General features: G+C 46.1%; 1 protein-coding gene across 1 annotated transcript; it reads right to left on the bottom strand.

The window, feature by feature from the left end:
* Positions 1 to 346: 346 nt before the first annotated feature.
* On the bottom strand, positions 347 to 21,587 carry aspm (assembly factor for spindle microtubules). Its single transcript, XM_069725175.1, has 26 exons — positions 21,240 to 21,587; positions 20,822 to 20,965; positions 18,581 to 19,997; positions 18,229 to 18,324; positions 17,956 to 18,057; positions 17,697 to 17,843; positions 17,257 to 17,499; positions 17,089 to 17,156; positions 16,406 to 16,547; positions 15,395 to 15,525; positions 14,777 to 14,952; positions 14,532 to 14,677; positions 14,077 to 14,162; positions 13,777 to 13,989; positions 13,321 to 13,525; positions 12,720 to 12,868; positions 12,202 to 12,330; positions 11,486 to 11,680; positions 6,539 to 11,161; positions 6,129 to 6,278; positions 5,851 to 6,042; positions 4,496 to 4,688; positions 4,221 to 4,375; positions 959 to 1,135; positions 694 to 866; positions 347 to 585 (listed from the first exon to the last, which is right to left on the bottom strand). The coding sequence occupies exons 1-26, from the start codon at positions 21,513 to 21,515 to the stop codon at positions 483 to 485; spliced, it is 9,831 nt and encodes a 3,276-aa protein (XP_069581276.1). The 5' UTR covers positions 21,516 to 21,587; the 3' UTR covers positions 347 to 482.
* Between the last annotated feature and the right edge of the window lie 80 nt (positions 21,588 to 21,667).

Raw genomic sequence — 21,667 nt, 5'->3', positions numbered from 1 at the left:
GTGTCCGGTCCGGTTTGTACTTGTACTTTAAAAATGATTGTAACACCCGTGCTGATGTTTAGTTTTAAAACGTACTCCCAAAGGTTATGAATGGAGCGAGGTACAATCTCTGAATTTTTTTTTTTTTATCTCACCTCGTAAAGCTAAATAAAAAAAGGAAATATGGCCGATATGACCTGCTACAAATGAGTATGGAAATATCATCATTAAGAGCAAGTCAGCAAGCCGATACTACATTTAATGAAGTTAGTAAAGTGCCCCAATTTGTTAGAGACAGATGACTGTGATTTACATTTTCATGCCGTCTGTAAATGTAACCCAGAAAGACCACGTCAACGCATTTGAAAGAGACAGATCCACTTTAATATTTACATGAAAACGAAGTGGCAAAAATAGAAAAAACATAAAACAATATTTTTTGAAGTAGATTAAAAAAAAAAAAAAAGAGATGATGAACCAAAATGTAAAAGCTTCTCTTTTTTTTACAACGCAACAGACAGTGTGTCCGCCACCATGTGAATGGCCCTGAGAGGGTCCACAATGTCTTTGAGCTTGTCCTTTCGGAGAACCCAGTCCGGTGCGAATCTGAAAAAAAAAGAAATAAAGAAAAGATCAATTAGCACTGCAAACAAAAAGTATACAGTTTAACTCCGACACATGCAGCTCTGTGTAAAAAATTTTTTATATACGCACTTCGGTGCAGGGCGAGATTTACGAGGCGTCGCCGCAACGAAGAAGCTCCCGTTGATCGACGCGCTCATCTTCTGTTTGACGATGGTTCTCTCCGCGTCCATCTTGTGCTTGCGAGCAGTGAGGCGGTAAATGCTGCGTATCCTGTCCAAGATCTTGGGCCGCTTCATGACCTCCTAAAAAAAAACAATAAGTTTAGCACATTACATTTCCTCTCCTGCAAAGTATTTGATATTTCTGCAGTCTGTGCGTCGTCGTGGCTACGGACCTCAGCGCGGCGCTTGTCCTGCAGCAGCAGAGCGAGGAGGAAGCAGGCCTTGGTGAAGATGCTGCCGCCTTTCTCCGCCACTTTGTCCCCTGCTTTCTCCCGGTATCTCTGCAGCAGGTCCAGCAGCGTCTCCACGGAGTTCTCCACCGAATACACCGCCTCGATGGTCTTGTGGTACTGAGGGAAGACATCCAAAGGGAGTGGGTGAGTGGCTTTTTGCAAATTTGAGCCATGTTAACGCTGAAACATCAACTACTGACTGCACCGCCATGAATCCCAGAGATTCTGGTGATTCTCTGACTTCTCCTGCACGAAAAATGTGAAATATATATATATATTTTTTTTTAAACAGAGTTAGATTATCATATCATCAGATACACCTTCAATGACACTCTCAGGATGAATTGCGATGGCCTCTGTGTCATATACGTGTTCACTGACATTTTGACCTGCTGTTGGTGATGCATGAAAACTGAAGTCGTCACCAAACACCTGCGAAATCAACAGTCCCATCAGGTTTGTCTGCGCTTTGTATTTATTGCTAATTAACTAATATAATCAAATAAAAATTGTGAACATTGTAAAAGTTTTACCTTCTTTTATTTTCATTATTAATTAATTTCAGTATTGATTTACTATGACTGTACATTATAAATAAAGTGGTCCAATTTTTATATTGGTAATTGTTGAACTTTTTTTTGAGTGCTTTTAATCGCTCCATTGTCTTTTTAAACTCGTTTTGATTCCGTTTCTTGTTTGTGCAGCAGTTTATTCAACTCTCGTTTATAAATGTGACTCGAGGACATATACACATGAATTCCACATCAGCTTACTTACCTCCCCCCCCAAAAAAAAAAAAAACAACTGATTGTTGGTGACCAATATTACCTGAACAAAAGCCACAGACATGTCCCTGCTGGCAAGAGTTTAAAACTGCAACATGACAGTAACATTTGTTAATCTGCACTATCAGCATACTTTACTGCGAGGAGATTAAAACCAACCGGGAAGGATGTTCAAAATAATAAGTAAATAAAACTGAACGACCGAGTCTACTCTGCCTGCATGTTTCTGCAACAGTCTCGCTGATCATTTCCAAAACAAGCAATCAAAGTCCACAGAGCAGAGCGAGAAATCAATGAAAACAAACAGAAAAGAAAAAAAGAGGAATTCTAGTTTTGGTCAGTTACCTTCCAGGAAACAGACTCTTACAGTCTTTAATGTTTTTATTTCATCATGCTCCGTTTCAAACAATGCAACCTGCTGGCACGATGCTATTAAATGATGTGCCGGCACTCCGTCTCTGTTCAAACAGCAACAAAACACTCAAATAGGACGACATCTGATGGTGGAGCAACTGTCTGAACTTCAATACTTTTGTTAGTAAAATGTATATATAGTATATTGTATTGGTCAGTTAAACATAAAATGTAATCCCAAAATGTCTAAAAATAAAAAATAATGTACAAAAGTACCTTAATTAGCACTTGTACAATAATTCATTGTACTGGTTCTTTTTGTGTGACAGTAGCAGTAAAACTTTCACTTTTTAGATTTGCAGTCATTTTATCATCGAAGAATCACTTTCTTCCTCTTTTTTTTTTCTCTCCCACGAAGAAAAATGCTGACTTTACAAAATGTCCCAATTCAAATGCACGCAAACAGGAAGTCACTGTAAAACCACAGAGGACTAACGGAGACGCATGCCCTCGGTCTGTACGGAACAGAAACTGAGCCTTAACGTCAATTTGCTGATTTAAAGGAACAGAAAGTCTGCAGGGAGGTGAGAGATCAGGGCAGCTGAGGAAATGCTCTCAATGCATCCTCAGATAAACTCTCTGGATTAAACTTCTGAACTCCTCTCTTCAGGTCACAAATTACCTAATAGTCACTTGTTATTCGGCGCCATGTCCAGTCTTTGGACTGTAAAGGACCAACAAAAACTTACAAGGACTAACTGTTAAAAGTAAGGGTGCATTTTTACTCCAATTACAAAGATTGAGCTGTAGTTAAAGGAATAGTTGGGCATTTTGGGAACATCATTATCTGCTTTCTTGCCGAGACTTAGATAAGGCTCAACACCACTTTTATATCTGTATGTTAAATATTAAAACAGGGTTCGCTTAGTTCAGCGTTAAAATTTTAAGCGGGACAGACAGCTTGTCTGATTTAAAATATCTAAAAAATAATCCACCTCACTACTCTTAAGCTCATTATTTAACATGTGCCATTTCCGTTTAATATTCACCAAAAACTCAGTGTAAATATGAGAGATTGGCAGGAACTCACCACACCTGGCCACGAAATAGCAAAAAAAAAACATAAAACCAAAAGTTGATTTTTGTACGAGATCTTGTAACGTCTGACTGTAGAGGTGCTGCACATGTAATCATGATACTACAACAAGAAGCTGACACAGTGGAGGTTTGAAACAATACACACAAGATGAGTAAACGTCGTTTTTTTTTCCTTCTGCTATTACTTTGTATCCTTCTGCTTTGGTTCAGCTGAATTCTCGTACTCCACACAATCACATTTAAATCCCTGTGATAAATTGCCCCATGAGCTGCTGCATCACGTGTAAATAGCAGAACACTGGTTAACTGCAGCCCCGGTTTGTGCTGGTAGAGTCAACATCAGCAAACGGATTAATGCCGTTAGAAGAACCAGAACCACAAAATATATCCTGTGCGATTCTGCTGAGCGCAGCTGAACTGTACAGAAAGCAGAACTTGCGTCATTAAAGCACTTTTTAGTTGATTAAAAGCAGAAGCTGTTGTCTGATGCTTGTTTAACCAATGCTTCCTCTGGCTGTCTGAGCCTGACCCTCTCAAACCCACTGGAATGATTAAATAATCGCATCCGAACCGATCGGGTCCTGGCGGTTCAGGTTGTGAATTACAAACTCACTGAAAATTTACAAACACGAAGAAAACATCATAAATTCCTAATTGATGGCACTTTAAAATGAAGCGTCAGCGAACAAAAGATGTCTCATTTTGTTAAATACATGTTCCTTCGACTCCTATTGTTTCTGTACGAGAGGTTTGTTGGAGAATTTGACGGAATTAACCTTTAAATTAAAGGGTTTCCACGAAGGAAAAAAAAAAAAAAATTAAATGCATAAATAAGCTAAATGATATAAATTTGTCCCGTGTGCTCAGCAACAGTTACAGCAACGTAACCCGACATCAAGACTCGCAAAACCTTTCTACCTTAAAGGTCGAAAAGAGCAGATTTAATGTCAAAGCATCTGCGTTACCTTGGAGAGGTTGAGGAGGATCTGGATGGAGAAGGTGATGACGTCCATGCATGGGACGCTCCTGTTGCAGCAGCGGATCAGTGTGAAGATGACGTCGGTGGCTCCGCTCTTGACCAGCCGCTCGCAGCTCTCTGGGGACAGCCTGGTGGCGGTTTCTGTACGGGAGTATGCAACCGTCTTTACTTGCGGTCCTTCAAGAGGCTCCAGTTGGAAGCTCCAGAGTTTATTTGTATTTTTTTCCCTCGTATGCGTGTAAATAGCAGGAGAAGTCTCACCCAGGTTCTTCAAGGCCTCTAGGATGTAGGAGAAGTGTTTGTATCGAAGGAGGTAGTCCAGCGCAGACGACGTCTTGTTGCGCAGTTTGTCCTCCTCTCGCACGTTGGCGGAGACTTTACGCAAGCGGTGCCTCAACTTCACGAGCTCGGTGTCGTCGTTCAGTCGGCGGGAGCGGTGTCCTCTCCACAGAGCCTGGAGGGAGAAGATTGGGGGGGGGGGGGGGGGGACAAAACACACACAAAAAAACCTTCCAATTAGTTGCTGATCATTCAGGCATCGGATCAGAGCATGTTCGCAATTTCATGCCGGAGGGAGGAACATATTTGAGGACTGGGATGGTGTAGGTATTCAATTAACTGCCAGTAAACAAATTGTGGAGATAAATTACAGCATCAACGTTAGCAGCAAAATGAAAGTAATTTCACGCTGAAAGAACCTGGCGAAGACTCCTACAGCCCTTAATGTTCACGTGTCCTAGTTTGAAGTTTGGAGCAACATTTTGTTGACCAACTATACTTTATTTACTACTAATATCAGAACGAGTGAGGCAATATTTCAATCCTTGTGTTTTTTTTACAGCTAAAATGTCAACTGAAACCACAACAATGTAGAATGACAGTAAAGACCCACTGTAGGTATTGATGAGGTCGATACTGTACTCTGGCCTCAGTGGTATTATTTATTATCATCACAACATCTGAGTTATGTTATAAGAGCTGTCTAGAGCAACTTTATGGAGACTATTTGCCAATTCTGTAACTGTGTTATTGAGGCATTGAGACAAGTTTGTCTTCAGTTGTCCATGAGAACATTCAGACCCTCACAATGAAAATCAAGTTTTATTATTGTTAATGTGCCCACGCAGTCAGTAACATAGCGGAGCATTTCCACTTTGTAACTGCAGTGACAGTTTGACAGTCTCAAACACTGAGACTGTCAAGGTTTCATACATCATAAACCTAAGGAACCAATCCTGACAGTTTAGGGGCGGAGCTTTCCATGTCATCGAGCAGCGGAGGGATGAGTTGAGATTGTAGCGTGTACTATTTGCTTTCTTTAGCTTTAGAGATTAACACATACTGAATGAAGGCAAACATCTACTTTAAAAGGCATTTTTCATTCTTGGTAGAAGAAAAAAAAAAAAAAACCCGGCTGAGCCAAACTTCGAATATTCAATTGATTTGTTTTAACTCGGGTGGTTGAACTCCAGATGAACTTTGACTATACTTCTGCCCTGAAGGAGGACTGTGGATTTTGAAGCACTTTAATTAGGAGATCTCTAAAGAGGAAGGATTACAGCAAACAAAGCCTGACAACGATCAATACAGAAACACGGAAAGACGTTAAGTCGTACCTGAGCCTTGACAATACCCCGTTGAACCCTCTTCTGGCGCCTCAGAAGGAGGAATTTCCAGACGGCCCGCTGGATGACGGACGCGGCCTTGTGGCGGCGGGCCAGCCAGCGCCTGGCGGCTCTCTGGGCGGTCACCACCTTCCTCCTGTCCTCCAGATACCGTCTCCTCTGCTGCCTCGCTCTCAGCCATCGCTAAGAAAACACAAGGGAACCACTTTTAAGAAATGTTGTGTTTTTTCCACCACAATAGGCTCCGTGTGCTCTTTTGCTGCTCGTACCTGTATGGTGATGACTGGAAGGATCTGTTTTTTCGCCGACTCCAAAGCCCAGTGAGCTCTCAGAGCTCGTTGGATCTTTGTGGCGCTGAGATGATGGAAAACCGCCGCCGTAAAGCGGAGCCTCCTCTCCGCCCGGGCGGCGTCCAGCACCTGAAACACACGATAACCTCTTAACCTTTCGCTCTTTTTAGCCCGTTCATTGAAAGTTATCATTTCAACGTGGTGAGTTTCCTTCCAGACAGCCTTTGGTTCCCTTTAAATTTTCCCTTTTTTACTATATTTATTTTAATTTTGTAACCACCACGCACGTTTGCTGCGATGGATTTCCCGTTTCGAGAAGTTTCTACAACGTTAATTGCTCGCAAACCGAGGACTGTCGGGAAGTCAGTCTGTGACCTTTGGCCCCTTACCTGTCGTCTTTCAATCCAGGCTCGGCAGTGTTTCTGAAGAGTGATGGCAGCTTGCCTCGTTCGGGTGAACTCGTTCCTCTCCAACCTGCCGAGCTGCGCTGCCCGGACGCTCCGCTGCAGCTTCACAGCTGCCTCTCTCTTCCTCAGGAAGACACGCCGCTGCACTGAGCATCTCCAGCACGACTGGATCACGACGGCGGCTTGGTTTTGCCGGCCGATGTCCCTCCTGACACACCAGCCTCTGAACGCTGCCTGAAGGAGGATTGTGGATCGTTTCAGTTTCAGAAACTCTTCCCTTTCTTGTCTCTGAAGAACACGAGCCCGATAGTGTCTCTGGATGATGATGGCAGACAGGAGCATGGCCTGGAATTTAACTTCCTCTCCGTGCTTCCTGAAAGCTGACTGGATCACAGTCGCAGCCTGATGCCAGCGAGCAACCTCCTTTCTGACCTGCTGTCCTCTGAACGAGGCCTGAAGGATGACGGCAGCTCTTTGCATTTCCAGGTATTGCGTTCTCTGTTTCTTTGCTGCTGCAGAGGCCCGATATCTCCTCTGAATGGTAAGGACAGACAACTTCATTTTCAGATACTGCAGGTGTTCACAGTGGGCTCTGTAAGCTCTCTGGATAACACCGGCAGCCTGATGCCTTCGTTTGATGGTTTGTCTGGATTTCATTCCACGATATGCAGCTTGTAGAACGATGGCAGCTTGTAGAACCTTTTCATAATGTTTCACCTCAAGGTTTCTCCGTCTCTGAGCTCTAAACCTCTGCTGTAAGACACATGCTGCCCAGCGTTGCCTCCTGAAGGCCGACTGCTGTTTGAACCTCTTGAAGTTTGCCTGAATGACCGTAGCTGCTCTCTGCTTCTTCACCATGTCGGTCCTCACGTGACGACCTCTGAACGCTGCCTGAAGGAGGATTGTGGATCGTTTTAGTTTCAAAAACTCTTCCCTTTCTTGTCTCTGAAGAACACGAGCCCGATAGTGTCTCTGGATGATGATGGCAGACAGGAGCATGGCCTGGAATTTAACTTCCTCTCCGTGCCTCCTGAAAGCTGACTGGATCACAGTCGCAGCCTGATGCCAGCGAGCAACCTCCTTTCTGACCTGCTGTCCTCTGAAAGAGGCCTGAAGGATGACGGCAGCTCTTTGCATTTCCAGGTATTGCGTTCTTTGTTTCTTTGCTGCTGCAGAGGCCCGATATCTCCTCTGAATGGTAAGGACGGACAACTTCATTTTCAGATACTGCAGGTGTTCACAGTGGGCTCTGTAAGCTCTCTGGATAACACCGGCAGCCTGATGCCTTCGTTTGATGGTTTGTCTGGATTTCATTCCACGATATGCAGCTTGTAGAACGATGGCAGCTTGTAGAACCTTTTCATAATGTTTCACCTCAAGGTTTCTCCGTCTCTGAGCTCTAAACCTCTGCTGTAAGACACATGCTGCCCAGCGTTGCCTCCTGAAGGCCGACTGCTGTTTGAACCTCTTGAAGTTTGCCTGAATGACCGTAGCTGCTCTCTCCTTCTTCACCATGTCGGTTCTCACGTGACGACCTCTGAACGCCGCCTGAAGAACGACAACGGAGTGCCTCATTGTCAGGAAGTTCTCTCTGTCTCGCTTCTGAAGAACACGAGCCCGATAGTGTCTCTGGATGATGATGGCAGACAGGAGCATGGCCTGGTATTTAACTTCCTCTCTGTGCTTCCTGAAAGCAGACTGGATCACAGTCGCAGCCTGATGCCAGCGAGCAACCTCCTTTCTGACCTGCTGTCCTCTGAACGAGACCTGAAGGATGACGGCAGCTCTTCGGATCTTTTGATATTGTTGCATTTGTTTCTTTGCTGCTGCAGAGGCCCGATATCTCCTCTGAATGGTAAGGACGGACAACTTCATTTTCAGATACTGCAGGTGTTCACAGTGGGCTCTGTAAGCTCTCTGGATAACACCGGCAGCCTGATGCCTTCGTTTGATGGTTTGTCTGGATTTCATTCCACGATATGCAGCTTGTAGAACGATGGCAGCTTGTAGAACCTTTTCATAATGTTTCACCTCAAGGTTTCTCCGTCTCTGAGCTCTAAACCTCTGCTGTAAGACACATGCTGCCCAGCGTTGCCTCCTGAAGGCCGACTGCTGTTTGAACCTCTTGAAGTTTGCCTGAATGACCGTAGCTGCTCTCTGCTTCTTCACCATGTCGGTCCTCACGTGACGACCTCTGAACGCTGCCTGAAGGAGGATTGTGGATCGTTTTAGTTTCAAAAACTCTTCCCTTTCTTGTCTCTGAAGAACACGAGCCCGATAGTGTCTCTGGATGATGATGGCAGACAGGAGCATGGCCTGGTATTTAACTTCCTCTCTGTGCTTCCTGAAAGCAGACTGGATCACAGTCGCAGCCTGATGCCAGCGAGCAACCTCCTTTCTGACCTGCTGTCCTCTGAACGAGACCTGAAGGATGACGGCAGCTCTTCGGATTTGCTCATATTGTCTCCTTTGTCTCCTGGTTGCTACGTTGGCCCGGTACCTGCCCTGAATTTTGAGGACAGAGGTTCTTAAGGTAAGATGCTGCCTGCGTTGGCAGTGGGCTCTGTAAGCTCTCTGGATAACGCTGGCAGCCTGATGCCTTTGTTTTATGATCCGTCTGGATTTCATTCCACGGTAGGCAGCTTGTAAGACAACAGCGGCGTGTCTCTGGGCGCTGAGGGAGAGCGCCTCCGCTCTCATTTCTCTGTTGGCTCTGTAACGTGCTTGCAGTACACTGGCCGCCCAGCGGAGCCTCTTGTAGTTGGTTCTCTGCTGGTGCTTTCTGAAGTGAGACTGAATCGTCACAGCGGCCGTACGCTTCACACGCAGCTGCTTTCTAACTTCGTAACCTCTGTAGGCCGCCTGCAGACGAGCGACTGCCCTGCGCTTCGACAGGTAGTCCAGGCGGTCTTTCCTCGCCAGGGTCACAGCTCTGTACCTCCGCTGACAGGCCAAAGCTGCTGCCTTGACAGCGAGGAACTGCTTTCTGTCTCGGATGGTCAGAAACTTCCGCTGAATGATTGCAGCAGCTCGGTGCATCTCTGCAACCTCCGTCCTGACTTTGTGGCCGCGGTACGCTGCCTGGACGATTACAGCTGCGGATTTCATTGCTCTGTAATTCTGCATCTGTTGATCCCTGAGTTTTTTGGCCCTGTAGTGTTCCTGAACAATAAGGGCGGCACACTTGGTGGCGAGGTAAGCCATGCGCGTCCTGTGCATCCTGAACCGAGCTTGGATCGCTGTGGCGGCGTTGTGCCTCCTCCTCAGGTCTTCCCTCCCTCTAAATCCCCGGAAGACCGCTTGGATCTTTACGGCGGCCATCTTCAGCTCTCTGAATTCATTTCGCTGCGCCCTGCAGAGCAGAAGAGCTCTGTATCGGCTTTGGATGATAATCGCTGCACTTTGAAGGAGAACATATCGTTTCCTGTGTAAAAACATCCTCACTGACGACTGAACGACAGTCGCCGCCTGGTGCTTTTCCCTCAGCGCCGTCCTGACTCTCATGCCCCTGAATGCAGCTTGGAGAGCGACGCAGGCTGCTTTCTCCTGCACGTACGCTGCCCTCGCCGCCTTTCCACTCACAAAGGCTCTGTAATGACGTTGTATGACTACGGCCGCTGCCTTCTTGGCTCTGTACTCCGCTTGCGCTCTGTGCCGACGATAGCCAGCCTGTATAAGCGTCGCGCACTGATGCCACCCTCCGATCCTCTTCCTGTCGGCTCTGCCTCTCCAGTTCGCTTGTACGATGGTCGCGGCGCTCCGAAGAGCCTCATATTCATTCTTTAAACTACGGGCTAAAACTGTTGCTCTATACCTTTGCTGTATTACAACTGCAGCTTTCCTCAAGATCTGGTAGTGCCTCCGGGCCGCGCGCGCCCTAAAAGCCGCCTGGATCAGCGTTGCCGCCGCGTGCTGCTTTTTCTGCGCCTCTCGGGCCACTTTGCCCCGGTAAGCCGCCTGTACGGTCACGGCGGCGCATCTCAGCCTCACAAACGTTCTCCTCTCCGCGTCTCTCGTCACGGAGGCCCTGAACCGCCGCTGGATTGCGACCGCTGCTAACCTCATCTCCTCCGCCTGTTTTCTGACAACGCGCCCTCTGAAGGCACTCTGGACGACGACAGCGGCGCGGTGCTGCAGCTTCAGCGCGTGAAAGCGGCGCCTCTGAGCGTGGCCTCTGTACCGGGCCTGAACCAGCACGGCGCTCCTCCTCATCCGATCGTATCGACGGCGGCACGTCCGCATTCTGTACCACGACTGTATTCTTACAGCCGCGCCGCATCTTTCGCCCACTTTTTCCTCGTACCATTTCTTGAACGCGGCCTGTATCACTGCGGCAGCACGGTTCTCCCTTTGTGTTTTCTGAGCTTTCCATCTTCTGTACCCTCTCTGTATTTTCACCGCGGCGGTCCTAAGACACAGGTAACGTTCCCGGTCTCTCCTTGACAAAGCCCGTGCTCGGGAGTGCCTCTGAATGACGGTCGCCGCCCAGTGGATTTTTCCGTAAGCGCAGGTCGCCCTCCTCATCCGCCATTGTGCTTGGGCGACAATGGTGTAATATCGGAGGCGCTGGTAAGCCCTCGTGGCCGAAAACATCCTCCACTGAGCCTGCATAGACAAGATAAGGACCGTCTATTCAATGAACAATTACACACGGCAGATTCATTATGCAGCAAACGTTCCTGCTGTAACAAAACAGACAAACAGTAAAAAAAAATTTAAAAAAATTAATCATGACAATGAATATTAATGTGTCCTCTCTTACAACTGGAATCACTGAAGTAAGAAAAACTAAATCAGATCAACACTTGACAGTATTTTTTTTTATATATATTCAGTTGAGTGAAGTCTAAATGGATTATCATGTACAACTTTGTTATTTACACTTTGTTTGCAGCCCTTTCCCTCTTCTCGTGTGTAATGAGCACCTACCTGGATGACAGTTGCTGCTTCGTGATGCATCTTTCGAAGTTGAGCCTGTTTTTCCAGCCTCAGCCGGTTGCGGGCTACGTAACCCCTCCAGAACGACTGGATGACAACGGCAGCCTGATTCTGCCTGTTCGCTCTGCGCTTCTGCAGAAAACTCCTCACCACTACCTGGATCTTCCCGGCGGCCGTGTTTCTTTCCTGTATCCAAACGAGAGACATTATAAAACGTACTATTATTCACACATATTTGTCTTTACTGGCCTGAAATCACTAGCTTCAGTAACAATGCAGCCGATTTAAAAAAAACAGAGAAGGTGCAAACTTAAGGACGGAAGAGAGACTGATTCTTTTCCATTTAAATCTGGAATCTTTTTTTATTTTTATTTTTTACACGTGGGGAGGTTTATTTTGATGCACCTGACAAATATAAGTAAAATTTTCCCTCCTTTTAGCTCCATTTTTGGTCTGCACCATCTCCCAAGTTAAATAGCACAATTCTTTTCTCCACTACGTCCACCGGTTCATCTCCAGTTTTGTCAGTCCGCCGTTTGCTGCTGAGCAGGTCGTGTTCAGTGGTGGGTTTAAACCTTTTTAACTGAAAGCAGCAGCCTGATGCAAATCATTTCTACAAGCAATCGTATTGACGCTGTAACACTGTTGTCAAATTGTCATTTGAGACGTTTTAAATGTGATCAGATGAATAAAAATCCAGCACCGACCTTGTAGAGCTGCAGATCTTTCTTCAGTCGGTATTTCCTCCAGGCGCCCTGGATGACCCGAGCCGCTCTGGTTTCGTTCCTCAGGTCCAGCAGACGAGCGCACAGGAAGGACAGGTACGACATCACAACCTGGAAATAAACAAGTACAAATGAGGGCGGCGCTGCAGTATTTCATGCAGGTTTTGACACAGATTCTTAAGACACCTTAGAGGGTTTTTTTTTTCGTGGATATTGACATTTAAATTTAAGAAGATTTGAATAACTCTTAGATTGATAAGTTCTGATATTCAGTTTAATCAGTTAAGTCTTTTTTTTTTTATAACTAAAATACTAACACTCTGTCTCCAACTTCTCAAGTTAATAATAGATGTTTTTTTGTTTGTCATGTGGGTGTAAACTGAATATTTTCAGGTTTTCGGCTGTTTTACTATTTCCTGAGATTTTCCTCGATAAAACGGTCAACTGATAAAACAATATCAGGGTTTTCCCCACCATTATAAAAAGAGTATAGTTCTCACCTTCTCGTTGGGGATGGTGTTGGACATGTCGGCCGGGTTGATCATGGCTGGCACGCCGCCCAGGAAGGCCACAGCAGAGTTGACCAGCCTGAAGTTGTTCTTCTCGTTCTGCAGGAGCTCTTTAAACTCCGGTGACGGCGAATGTGGGCCTGTTCGCAAAGTAACGTCGAAACTGTCATCGCAAGTCAGGAATGTCTCAACATTTAACGTTGGAACCACCGTCCACCCTTTTTTCCTGAAATGAAGTTACTATAACTGAGAGAAATCATTTCATCCTTAGAGACCGGCAGGAAATTAAGTTAATTAAGGTGCAAAAAAAATACTCTTTAATAAACTGGAAAAAAAAAATTCCCTCCAATAAACTGTCACCATCCTGAACGGGTAGATTTGCAGTACAGAAATAAAACAAATCTAATTAATTTATATAACAGATGCTGCGTTTTATCATTTGTAGAGTTCTCTGAGCACATCAGAGGTCTTTTAAACCGGCTGTTTTACACTCTGAAGCACCACTAATGTCCGTGTGACGTACAGGCGTCTAAATGAACACGTTTTGGTTTTTTGTTGTTATTTATTTATTTTTTTTAAAGCGCAGCCGTACCGTTCGGGCCCGTCGGCGGGGAGTCGAAGGAGCTGTCCGAGTCGCTGGCTGAGCAGCTGAGCTCCAGGCGGCCCCTCGGCGAGCACTCCACGGTCTGAGTGGTGCTGCGACTGACGGACGCCGCCGGCAGCAGACCGGGGTGGTAGTGGTGGATGAGGTGGCAGAGGACGCGGCCATCCGAGAACGTCACGGTGAAGTTCTCCACCTGCACACACACGCACGACTCAATTTACTGCATCCACGCAGAACACTCACGTTGTTTTTGTTTTTAAGTGTTTCCAGGTGAAACTGAGAGAAAGAGGACGGACTGTTTAGACCTTGCAGAAAAGCTACAGATCCAAAGACTTCCAACGGTTCGATAATACATCAAAGACAGAATCAAATGAAAAACGCTGCAGTCGCTTCAACTCCAAACACGGCGGTGTTTTTCTTGCGGTAGTAAAACGTCAGCCTCACCTTCAGGTTGTAGAAGTCGCACACGGCGCGGGCCCAGTCCATCAGCAGGGCGATCTTGCCGCTGCCGTGTTCGTACGGCACCCGGGCCTTCGCCGGACTCGGCTGGAGGCCCCGGTCGGCCCTCAGAGACGCCAGCCTCCGTTTGGTCCTCAGGGTTCCCTTCAGGAAGCCGATCTCCTCCCTGAGCTGGTCCTCGTCCAGGATCACCTCCACCTGGACACATCGTTCAGTCGCAGCACGTCAGTTCAACTTGTTGTTGTTGGAGTAGAACTTTAACTGGAAACTAAACGGGATACGCACATGAAATGCGAAGATGATTTTCCACAGGAGGCTCAGCGTCTTCTCTCTGTGTCCATCCACAATATCTCTTGAATCAATGGTGGCGCCTGAAAATAAAGACACAGTGCTTAAATACCATTTTGATGACGGTTTAAAATCAGTTAATCGTGTTCGAGTGATTTTTTTTTTTTAAGCAAAAATCCTCTCAGGATTATCTCCGTTTTCATATTATAAATAAAATGTTATAAATTAGTTTTAGTTTTTTTTTATGCGATTGTGAAAACAGTTTATACGAATATGTGAGAAGACTGAAGGCGTTCGCGCTCAAGTTAGAATAGCAGCTAATGAGAATGTTTGAAAAAAGTACAAATACAGCTCAATAAAAACAAAAACAATAAAACACTTTATCTGTAAAAAATTTTTTTTAAAAAAACAAAGCAGAGGGCAGACGTTCCCTCAGATTCATAATTCGTTACCGTGTTCGTTCTTGAGGTCGACTCCTTTGTCTTTGAGCACTTGCAGAGCGACGTCGACGTTGTGGACCTTCTGCAGGCGGCTGATGGCCGGCAGGCGGAGCTTCGCCGACAGACTCCAGTCCTGAACGAGGAGCTCCATCACACGCCTGGACGCAACATCACACGGGAGGGCGGGGGGGGGATCATAAAGATGATGCATAGGAATATTTTTTTTCCCCATTTCAGATTCACGCCGTCCCACTCACACTAAACGAATGCCGCACTTCAAGTCGACTGCCAGATTCTTCACGGCGAAGTTGAACTCGTCCAGCGGCGTCTGAACGTGGGAGACGGGTAAGCCCAGGTAGCCGAGGTGCCGGGGGAGGATGCCCTCCCCGCTCAGGAAGTCCCTGGAGAAGGCCAGCAGCAGGTCTTTGGTCGCCTGGAAGAGAGACAGGCAGCAGGCGGCGTGGCCGAGGTCAGTTTCAGATGGACTCGTTATTGTACTTCTCGTTCTAGCTCTTTTTTTCCCCCAATTTGCAACTCAACTATTTGTGACACCTTTCATATTAAAACCCAATACAAAAAAATGTATTTGTTTGAAACCAATTTCTCCATTTGTCTGACTTTCTGGACTTTTACATCTTAATTATTATAGAATAAAATATTTAAAAAAACAACACATTTTTGCTTAAGATTTTAGAGTAAACACCATCAGATCTCCTGATACATTTTGAGAAAAGACACAAAGACTACAGTGATATTAGAGATCAGTAATCAAGTTTTTATGTTTGCATTTACCAAATGTACAACTTTACCTCTGTGCTTTAATGGGACTTTGATTTATTTGTGTTTGTTGTTGGCGAAGCGAGGCCTCAACCTACCTTGAAGTCGGCGTCCACGCAGAACAGACAGGGGTCGTGTTCAATCAGCCGGGACTCTTTGGCTTTGTCCAGGAAACACACCAGCAGGAGCAGCTTCTTCAGAGTGAAGCGAGACAGCGCCTCCTCGTGGCCTGACCGAGAAAAGGTACACAGGAGTTCACAGGAGTCCAAAGTAACATAGGTGGGAAATGTGCACAGAGAATATTCAGAAAACACGTTTTGTTTTTTTTATACCATAGGGAATTATATTCCTTTTTGATCATAACAGGTCTTAATTAAACAGTATCAAAACCTACATGGTTCATCTGTCAAATAATAATAATAAAATCTATAACAAAGTTGGTTTTGGAGTGACTTTAAAGCTTTGCAGTATATTAGTGGAATAGTTTAAAATTAAACTTGAGACTTTGGAACGTTAAATTAACGGAGCTTGAGAAAATGTTGAAATCCAGCAGGGCTGCAATGATTATTCTAATAATTAATAAGTCTATCAATGTAAAATATAAACGTAGTATTATTTTAGGGAAAAAGCTCAAAACACTCTGGTTCCTTTTAAAAGTAATGATTTAATGTTTTATAGATGTATAAATTGTATTGGAAATCGTATTGGACATTTTATTGACTAAATGAATGTCAGTAAATGAGCAAATAATCATGAGATCACTCACTGAAGAAAATAAATGTAAGTTGCAGCTTTAAATTTCAGGTAGTTTTAGATTATGCAACATAATTTGATTAACATCATGCACACCGATCCACCGACTAACAAACTGGACGCCCTTATTTTGGAGATACCTGCTGAGTCGTTTAATTAAAGTTGTTCATTTTCAATTATAAAGTGTTTCTGTGTGCTGATGATAGGGTGAAGGAGGCTCGTGTGTCCGCTCGAGTGTGTAATACAAAAAAAACAACAATAAAATTATTTTTTTTTAAATACAAAAAAACCTGAGCTGATTACACGAGTAACGACCCTTTAATTTAATGTGGACTCCAGAATATTCCTTAAATTACCGTCTTTGTAGAGGTGCGGCACTCTGGTGTGTCTGAACTCGGCGGCGATGTCCGGGTTCCAGAGCAGCCGCTGGAGGACGAACATGGCCAGGCCCAAGGCGTCACTGTTGCTCTCCAGCGAGATCAGCTCCCCGAAGATCGTCTGAGGATGAGCGACGGTGAGACGGCGAAGAAACCGACGACAGTGTTCGCAAAGACGAATGTTAAAAACAGGGTTCCCGATCCACGTCAAATTTCCTGACTTTCACCAACTAAACAGCTGAAATTCAGTGATCTATAAAGAAGTCTTTGCCTTTCTGTCGTTTATTTCCAATCGCCCAGTTTTTAGTCATCATTTTGTAGCCAAAGCTCTTGAAATCTACAATTTCTTGCATGTTTGCAGCTACAAGACATTTTTACTGAAGTGCTTGTTGACAAACAGAGAGGGCGTTAAAAAAACAAAAAAAAACTAGAAACACCTAAAATAACGCCAATAAAAACAAGACTACATGGATATATTAAATTAGAATAATGCAATATTATATTTTGATAAATGGCAAACAAAATGTTCTCATATTCTGTGACATGGCGTCAAAAAATGATAAAATCCGCAGATGTTCCCTGTCTGGAAAAGACTTTTAAAAAACCCCTGACGTGTGGGAAACCTGTAAAAACCAAAAGACGTCACTGATGTATGAAAATACCTCGAGCCCGATCCGTAACCACAGAGGATTGTAGGACAGGAGCCAGTTGAGGACTTTTTTGCGTTCACCTGAAATGGAAAAAAATGAAAGAACAACATTACTTTGAAGCTCAGCTGGCAGTTTGACAGGAAGCTTCGGAGCGTTTAAAAACGCAGGACTATGTCCCACCTATGTCCTTCCAGAGGTGGCGATCTTTGCGGATCAGCAGCCGCCGGGCCTCCACCTCCAGTTCCAGCCTCTGAATGGCCTTGACCATGGCCTCGGAGGTGAACAGCTGGCAGGCGGAGCGACGGAGGCGGTTCAGCTTCCGCCGGGCCGTGTAGGTGCTGAAGGACATCTCCTCTTTGGTGGGAGCTTTGGGCACGCTGAACTTGTCGTCGCCGCCGCCCATGACCAGCGACGCGGCACTCACTACGCGAGAAACACACGAAGGAGGTCCGGTTCAAGGAAATAATCCACAGCAACGTGTGCTGTTCAAGATGTTTCCGCGGTGAAATCCTGCTCACTGTGTGTGTGTGTGTGTGTGTGTGTGTGTGTGTGTGTGTGTGTGTGTGTGTGTGTGTGTGTGTGTGTGTGTGTGTGCGTGCGTGCGTGTGCGTGTGTGTTACCTTTAGCGACCTCAGTGTTGACCTTAAAGTCGTCCGGGGTGAGGACGTAGTTGATCCACCACGTGAATCCTCTCTCCTGCTTCTCGATCCACCTCTCGTCGTAGAACATGTTCTTGGCGGCGAACGGCATCGGGTGTCTCGGTAAAGCTGAAAGAAAAACGCGGAAAACGAAATAAGGTTTAACAGGTTAAAAAAAAATAATAATAATTAAAAAAAAATCCCACAAAAGCTGGTTTCAGAGCGTGCCGGCAACAAATACCCGTCTGCGCAGGCTTGATGAAGGTCAGCTTCGACTGCGCCACGGCGGCGACTTTTGCCATCCTCACGGACGAGGCGCCGGACGCCTTCAGAGATGCAGCACCTGTGAACAACAGAAAACGCTATTTAGCAGCAGCTTACACATCTTAATGACGTCACATCTTTTAGTCTGAGCTTTACTTTCTGGCTTTACTTAGGCTGTGAATGTGAATTTCCTGTGAGGGCACTTTAACCCTCGCTCACCGACATGACCTTCACATCCCTGCTTTCGTACCTCGTGAGATGGGTTTGGAGTTTGTTTTCTTCGCCTGAGCAGGAACGACAGACTTCGTAGTCTTCAGAGACGATGTCGCCATCGAGCGAACTGAGCCTGGAAGAAGAAAAAAATAAAAAATAAAAAAGCAAATCCAAAATTTTAACTAATCCACAATTTTGGGTTTAGATCACTACTGAAGCGGTGGGTCGGGTCTGTAAGAGCATGTAGGAGAATCTAAGTTGCAAAGAATGCAAAAGTCCGTCTCTAGATCCAGTTTTTTTTTTTTTTTTTTTTGTCCCTTCTGGGCTACTGTAAAAAAAAAAAAACATGTCGGTGCAATATGGCGCGTTGCCACGACAATTTTGCTCACCTGTGGATTTCTGCCGCTGTGACGCGCTCCGTCTCTCCTGGACGGACCTCGGCGGCTCCGTTCTTCCCGCCACCACCCTGCTCCTTTTGACCCGCTCTGTTTTCTCCGCGTCCTCCTTCTTCCCGTCGCTTTTCAAATACTCCTCGCTCTTCCTCTTCTTGCTCTTCCCCGCCACGTGAACGGGGAAGGAGTCTTCCCCCGGCGAGGGAGGCGCCGGGGGCCGCTCGCATACGTTGGGGGAGTTTGATAAGAGGTGGCGGTGTAGAGGAGAAGACGAGCCCACGGGCAGCGTTAAGGAGGCGATGGTGAAAGCGAGGGGAGCGGCGCCGGGCGGAGGCGGAGGGGCGGCCGAGAAGGAGAAGCGAGAGGGAGCCACCGATGGAGGCGAGAAGGCGAGCCTTGGAGTCGGGCTGGAGGAAGTGAAGTCCGGGATCGGACGCTTGTCCTCACGCCGTTTGGTTCCCGTGTCCGGGTCGATCACGGGAAGGATTGGCGTGCCGGGTCCAGACTCGGACTGGCTGCCGCTGCCGTCGGACAGCTCCAGAGTTTTCTCCAACAGCCTTCGCCTTGACTTCTTGATCTTCCTTCCGCTGGAAGTGTCCGCCTCTACCGGCGCTTTGCTCTTGGTCACCGTGGCGGAGGCGAACGAGGCCTTTCTCGCTCCCTCCGTTGCCTTACCGGCCTCCGAAACGGCAACCTCGCTCACGGCTGCCTTCGTCTTGACGAAGAAAGTAAGTCTGGGCTCGTTGGGCTCGTTGGACTCCAGCGAATCTGAAAAGTCACAGGTGGAGCTCGTGTCTCCGGGACTGGTGTGAACCCGGCTCAGGTCAGAGTCGATGAGGGCCAGGGCGTCTTTCAGAGACAGAGGCGGGGTTGTAGTTGACGCCGTGTCAGCGGCCGGAGGACGAGGTAACGGGCTTTCTGTCTGAATAGAAGGCATCAGCTTCTTAAACCTCTCCGGTGTCCCGATAGGGGACAGCGTCCTGTTAAGAAATTTGGTAAGATCTATACTTTCAGGTTTTCCTGCCAAGACGCTTAGGCTCGGAGACGATCTGCTGGAGTCCATCGGCTTCGCCGACGGGACGAGCAGAACGAGAGGAGAGTTCCCGTGTTGGATAATCTCCTGCTCCAGAGACGGCGGCCTCCGGTTGGCGTTGAAGACGCTCCGCTCCTCTGATTTCCGGCTGCGATCGTCGGACGAGCTCTGCGTCGTCAGGGAACGCTCTCGGACGGCTTTACCCTCGTTCAGGGAAGCCAGCGGGCTGCGGGGCTTGTCCCGTTTGTACTGCGGCTTTCGGGACACTTGGAAGGTTTTATTGGCCGCCATCTTCAGGGGCATCTCCGTTTTCTTTCTCCTCTGCACGGCCATGTTTTCACCCTCTCTTTTCTTCTTTTTGATTGTGTCCCATAAGCTCTTCTGAAATGCACACACACACACAAAGAAGTATACGCGGTAAATGCCATGTCTAAGGCCAAAGTAAAGTTGTGGAGTTCCCCGATTATGTTTGAATGAGAACTCAAATGTAACTCTGAATTTGTCTCCAACGTGATCCAAGTTCAGCCAAGTACAAATCATGCAAATTAGGGCTCGAGTCATAATAATCAATGAATCATCATAAGAAATTAAGGCGAGGCAAAGGAGAAAAAAATATCCCAAGAAATCTCAGAAGGCCCCTAAAAACTGCCATTGAGGGGCAAAAAAACAAGCCCAAAAAAAACAACAAGGCATCAGTTTCTTTTCATTGATTTCATTTTGATTTCCGGCACACAAACTGTTGTTGTTCACACTACATACGCATGTAACTCGGTTATGATGTCCAGTAGGGACGAGGCGATCCTGCACCTGCAGTGATGGAAGATTTCGATGTGTGTTAACTTCTGCTGCCAATGACATTGTTGAATCGGAAAACGGTGACAAAAAATACCCATCACTTTGTAACAGGGGAAAATGAAAGGTGACTAAAAGTCTTGTTTTGTCTGCTATAACGTTAAAAGAAGGAAAACAAGATAGCGTTTTACTTGAGAACTTCAAACAAGATCATATTTCTTACCAAGAAATGGATTCAACCATTAATCGATCATCAAAACATAATAATCAATAAACAAAATCAATAATGTGTCAATTAGTCTACCTTTGCAGTTCTGACTTAATAATAAAACGTGTTTAAAAAAAAAAAAAATCGTTCAAGTATTTGAATGCAACAGTCGCTGCAGCATCCGAGTTAAGCTGAGGATATTTACCTTTTTCTTTTTGGGTGCCTCTGCTCTCCCCAGCAGGACGGCCTGGTGCTTGAGGACCCCGTTGGCATTGAAGAGGATGAGCTCTCTGACCCCACCTTCCTCTGTGGGAGTCCAGGTGACCGTCAGACTGAATGAGCTCTCAGACTGCAAAAAAAAAAACCAAAAACAAAGCACAAGAACCCATTGGGACCAGTGGATGCAAAGGGCAGAACTAAAAACCATCAAGGATGTAATTAATTGATATGTTTAAGCATGTAGAGGAGGGAGGTGGGGGTGGGGGGGAGTCCTGTGGGACGTGGGATAGGGCTGCAAGGTTGTTTTAGTTTAAAACATCTTATATCACCCAAGACTGTTGATGTGGTTCATCGTGTCTACGATAAATATGAACCCGGTGCCCGGAGAATAAACTCGAACATACCTGGACGGTGAACGTGTTTTGGTCCACAGAGAAACCTTTTGCTGAGGGGATCTTGTCAACAGTAACCTCCGCATCTGCGTCCTCTGTGGGGTTTTCAACTCGCAGAACCGCCGACTTGGAGGTGCCCAATTTTACCGATCCAAATGTCACGAAAGGAGCCTTTGAAAACTGGATCAGACTCAGAACCGGAACATCGTTCTCCTTGTTGGCGTCGTTTCTCCTCACTGGACTGAAGTCCAGAAATCCTTTCTGCGTTGAAGTCATCGTTTCGGACATTTTCAAACAAACCACAAAAAAAAAGGGGGGAGGGGAACTTAACAGCTTTCTACATGTTAAGTTCTAAGCTTTAGTTTGCTGTAAATGCCCACAAAACGATGCTGACAAGCTCACTGGCAAACGTTAAAACGTGCTTCCTTCAACAACGAACG

Source organism: Brachyistius frenatus, unplaced genomic scaffold (genome assembly GCF_029030835.1).
Source record: "Brachyistius frenatus isolate BFR_SWC_R1_liver_20210118 unplaced genomic scaffold, ASM2903083v1 Contig_412, whole genome shotgun sequence".
NCBI classification, from domain to species: domain Eukaryota; kingdom Metazoa; phylum Chordata; class Actinopteri; family Embiotocidae; genus Brachyistius; species Brachyistius frenatus.
This window is presented reverse-complemented; position numbering and strand designations above follow the sequence as displayed.

Excerpts from the sequence above, each read along its gene's own strand:
- aspm (XM_069725175.1), bottom strand. The coding sequence starts at position 21,515 with ATGTCCGAAACGATGACTTCAACGCAGAAAGGATTTCTGGACTTCAGT. Across the intron at positions 4,689-5,850 it reads GGGGTATTGTCAAGGCTCAG|GCTCTGTGGAGAGGACACCG; the intron begins GTACGACTTAAC and ends TTCTCCCTCCAG. Across the intron at positions 586-693 it reads AAATCTCGCCCTGCACCGAA|ATTCGCACCGGACTGGGTTC; the intron begins GTGCGTATATAA and ends TTTTTTTTTCAG.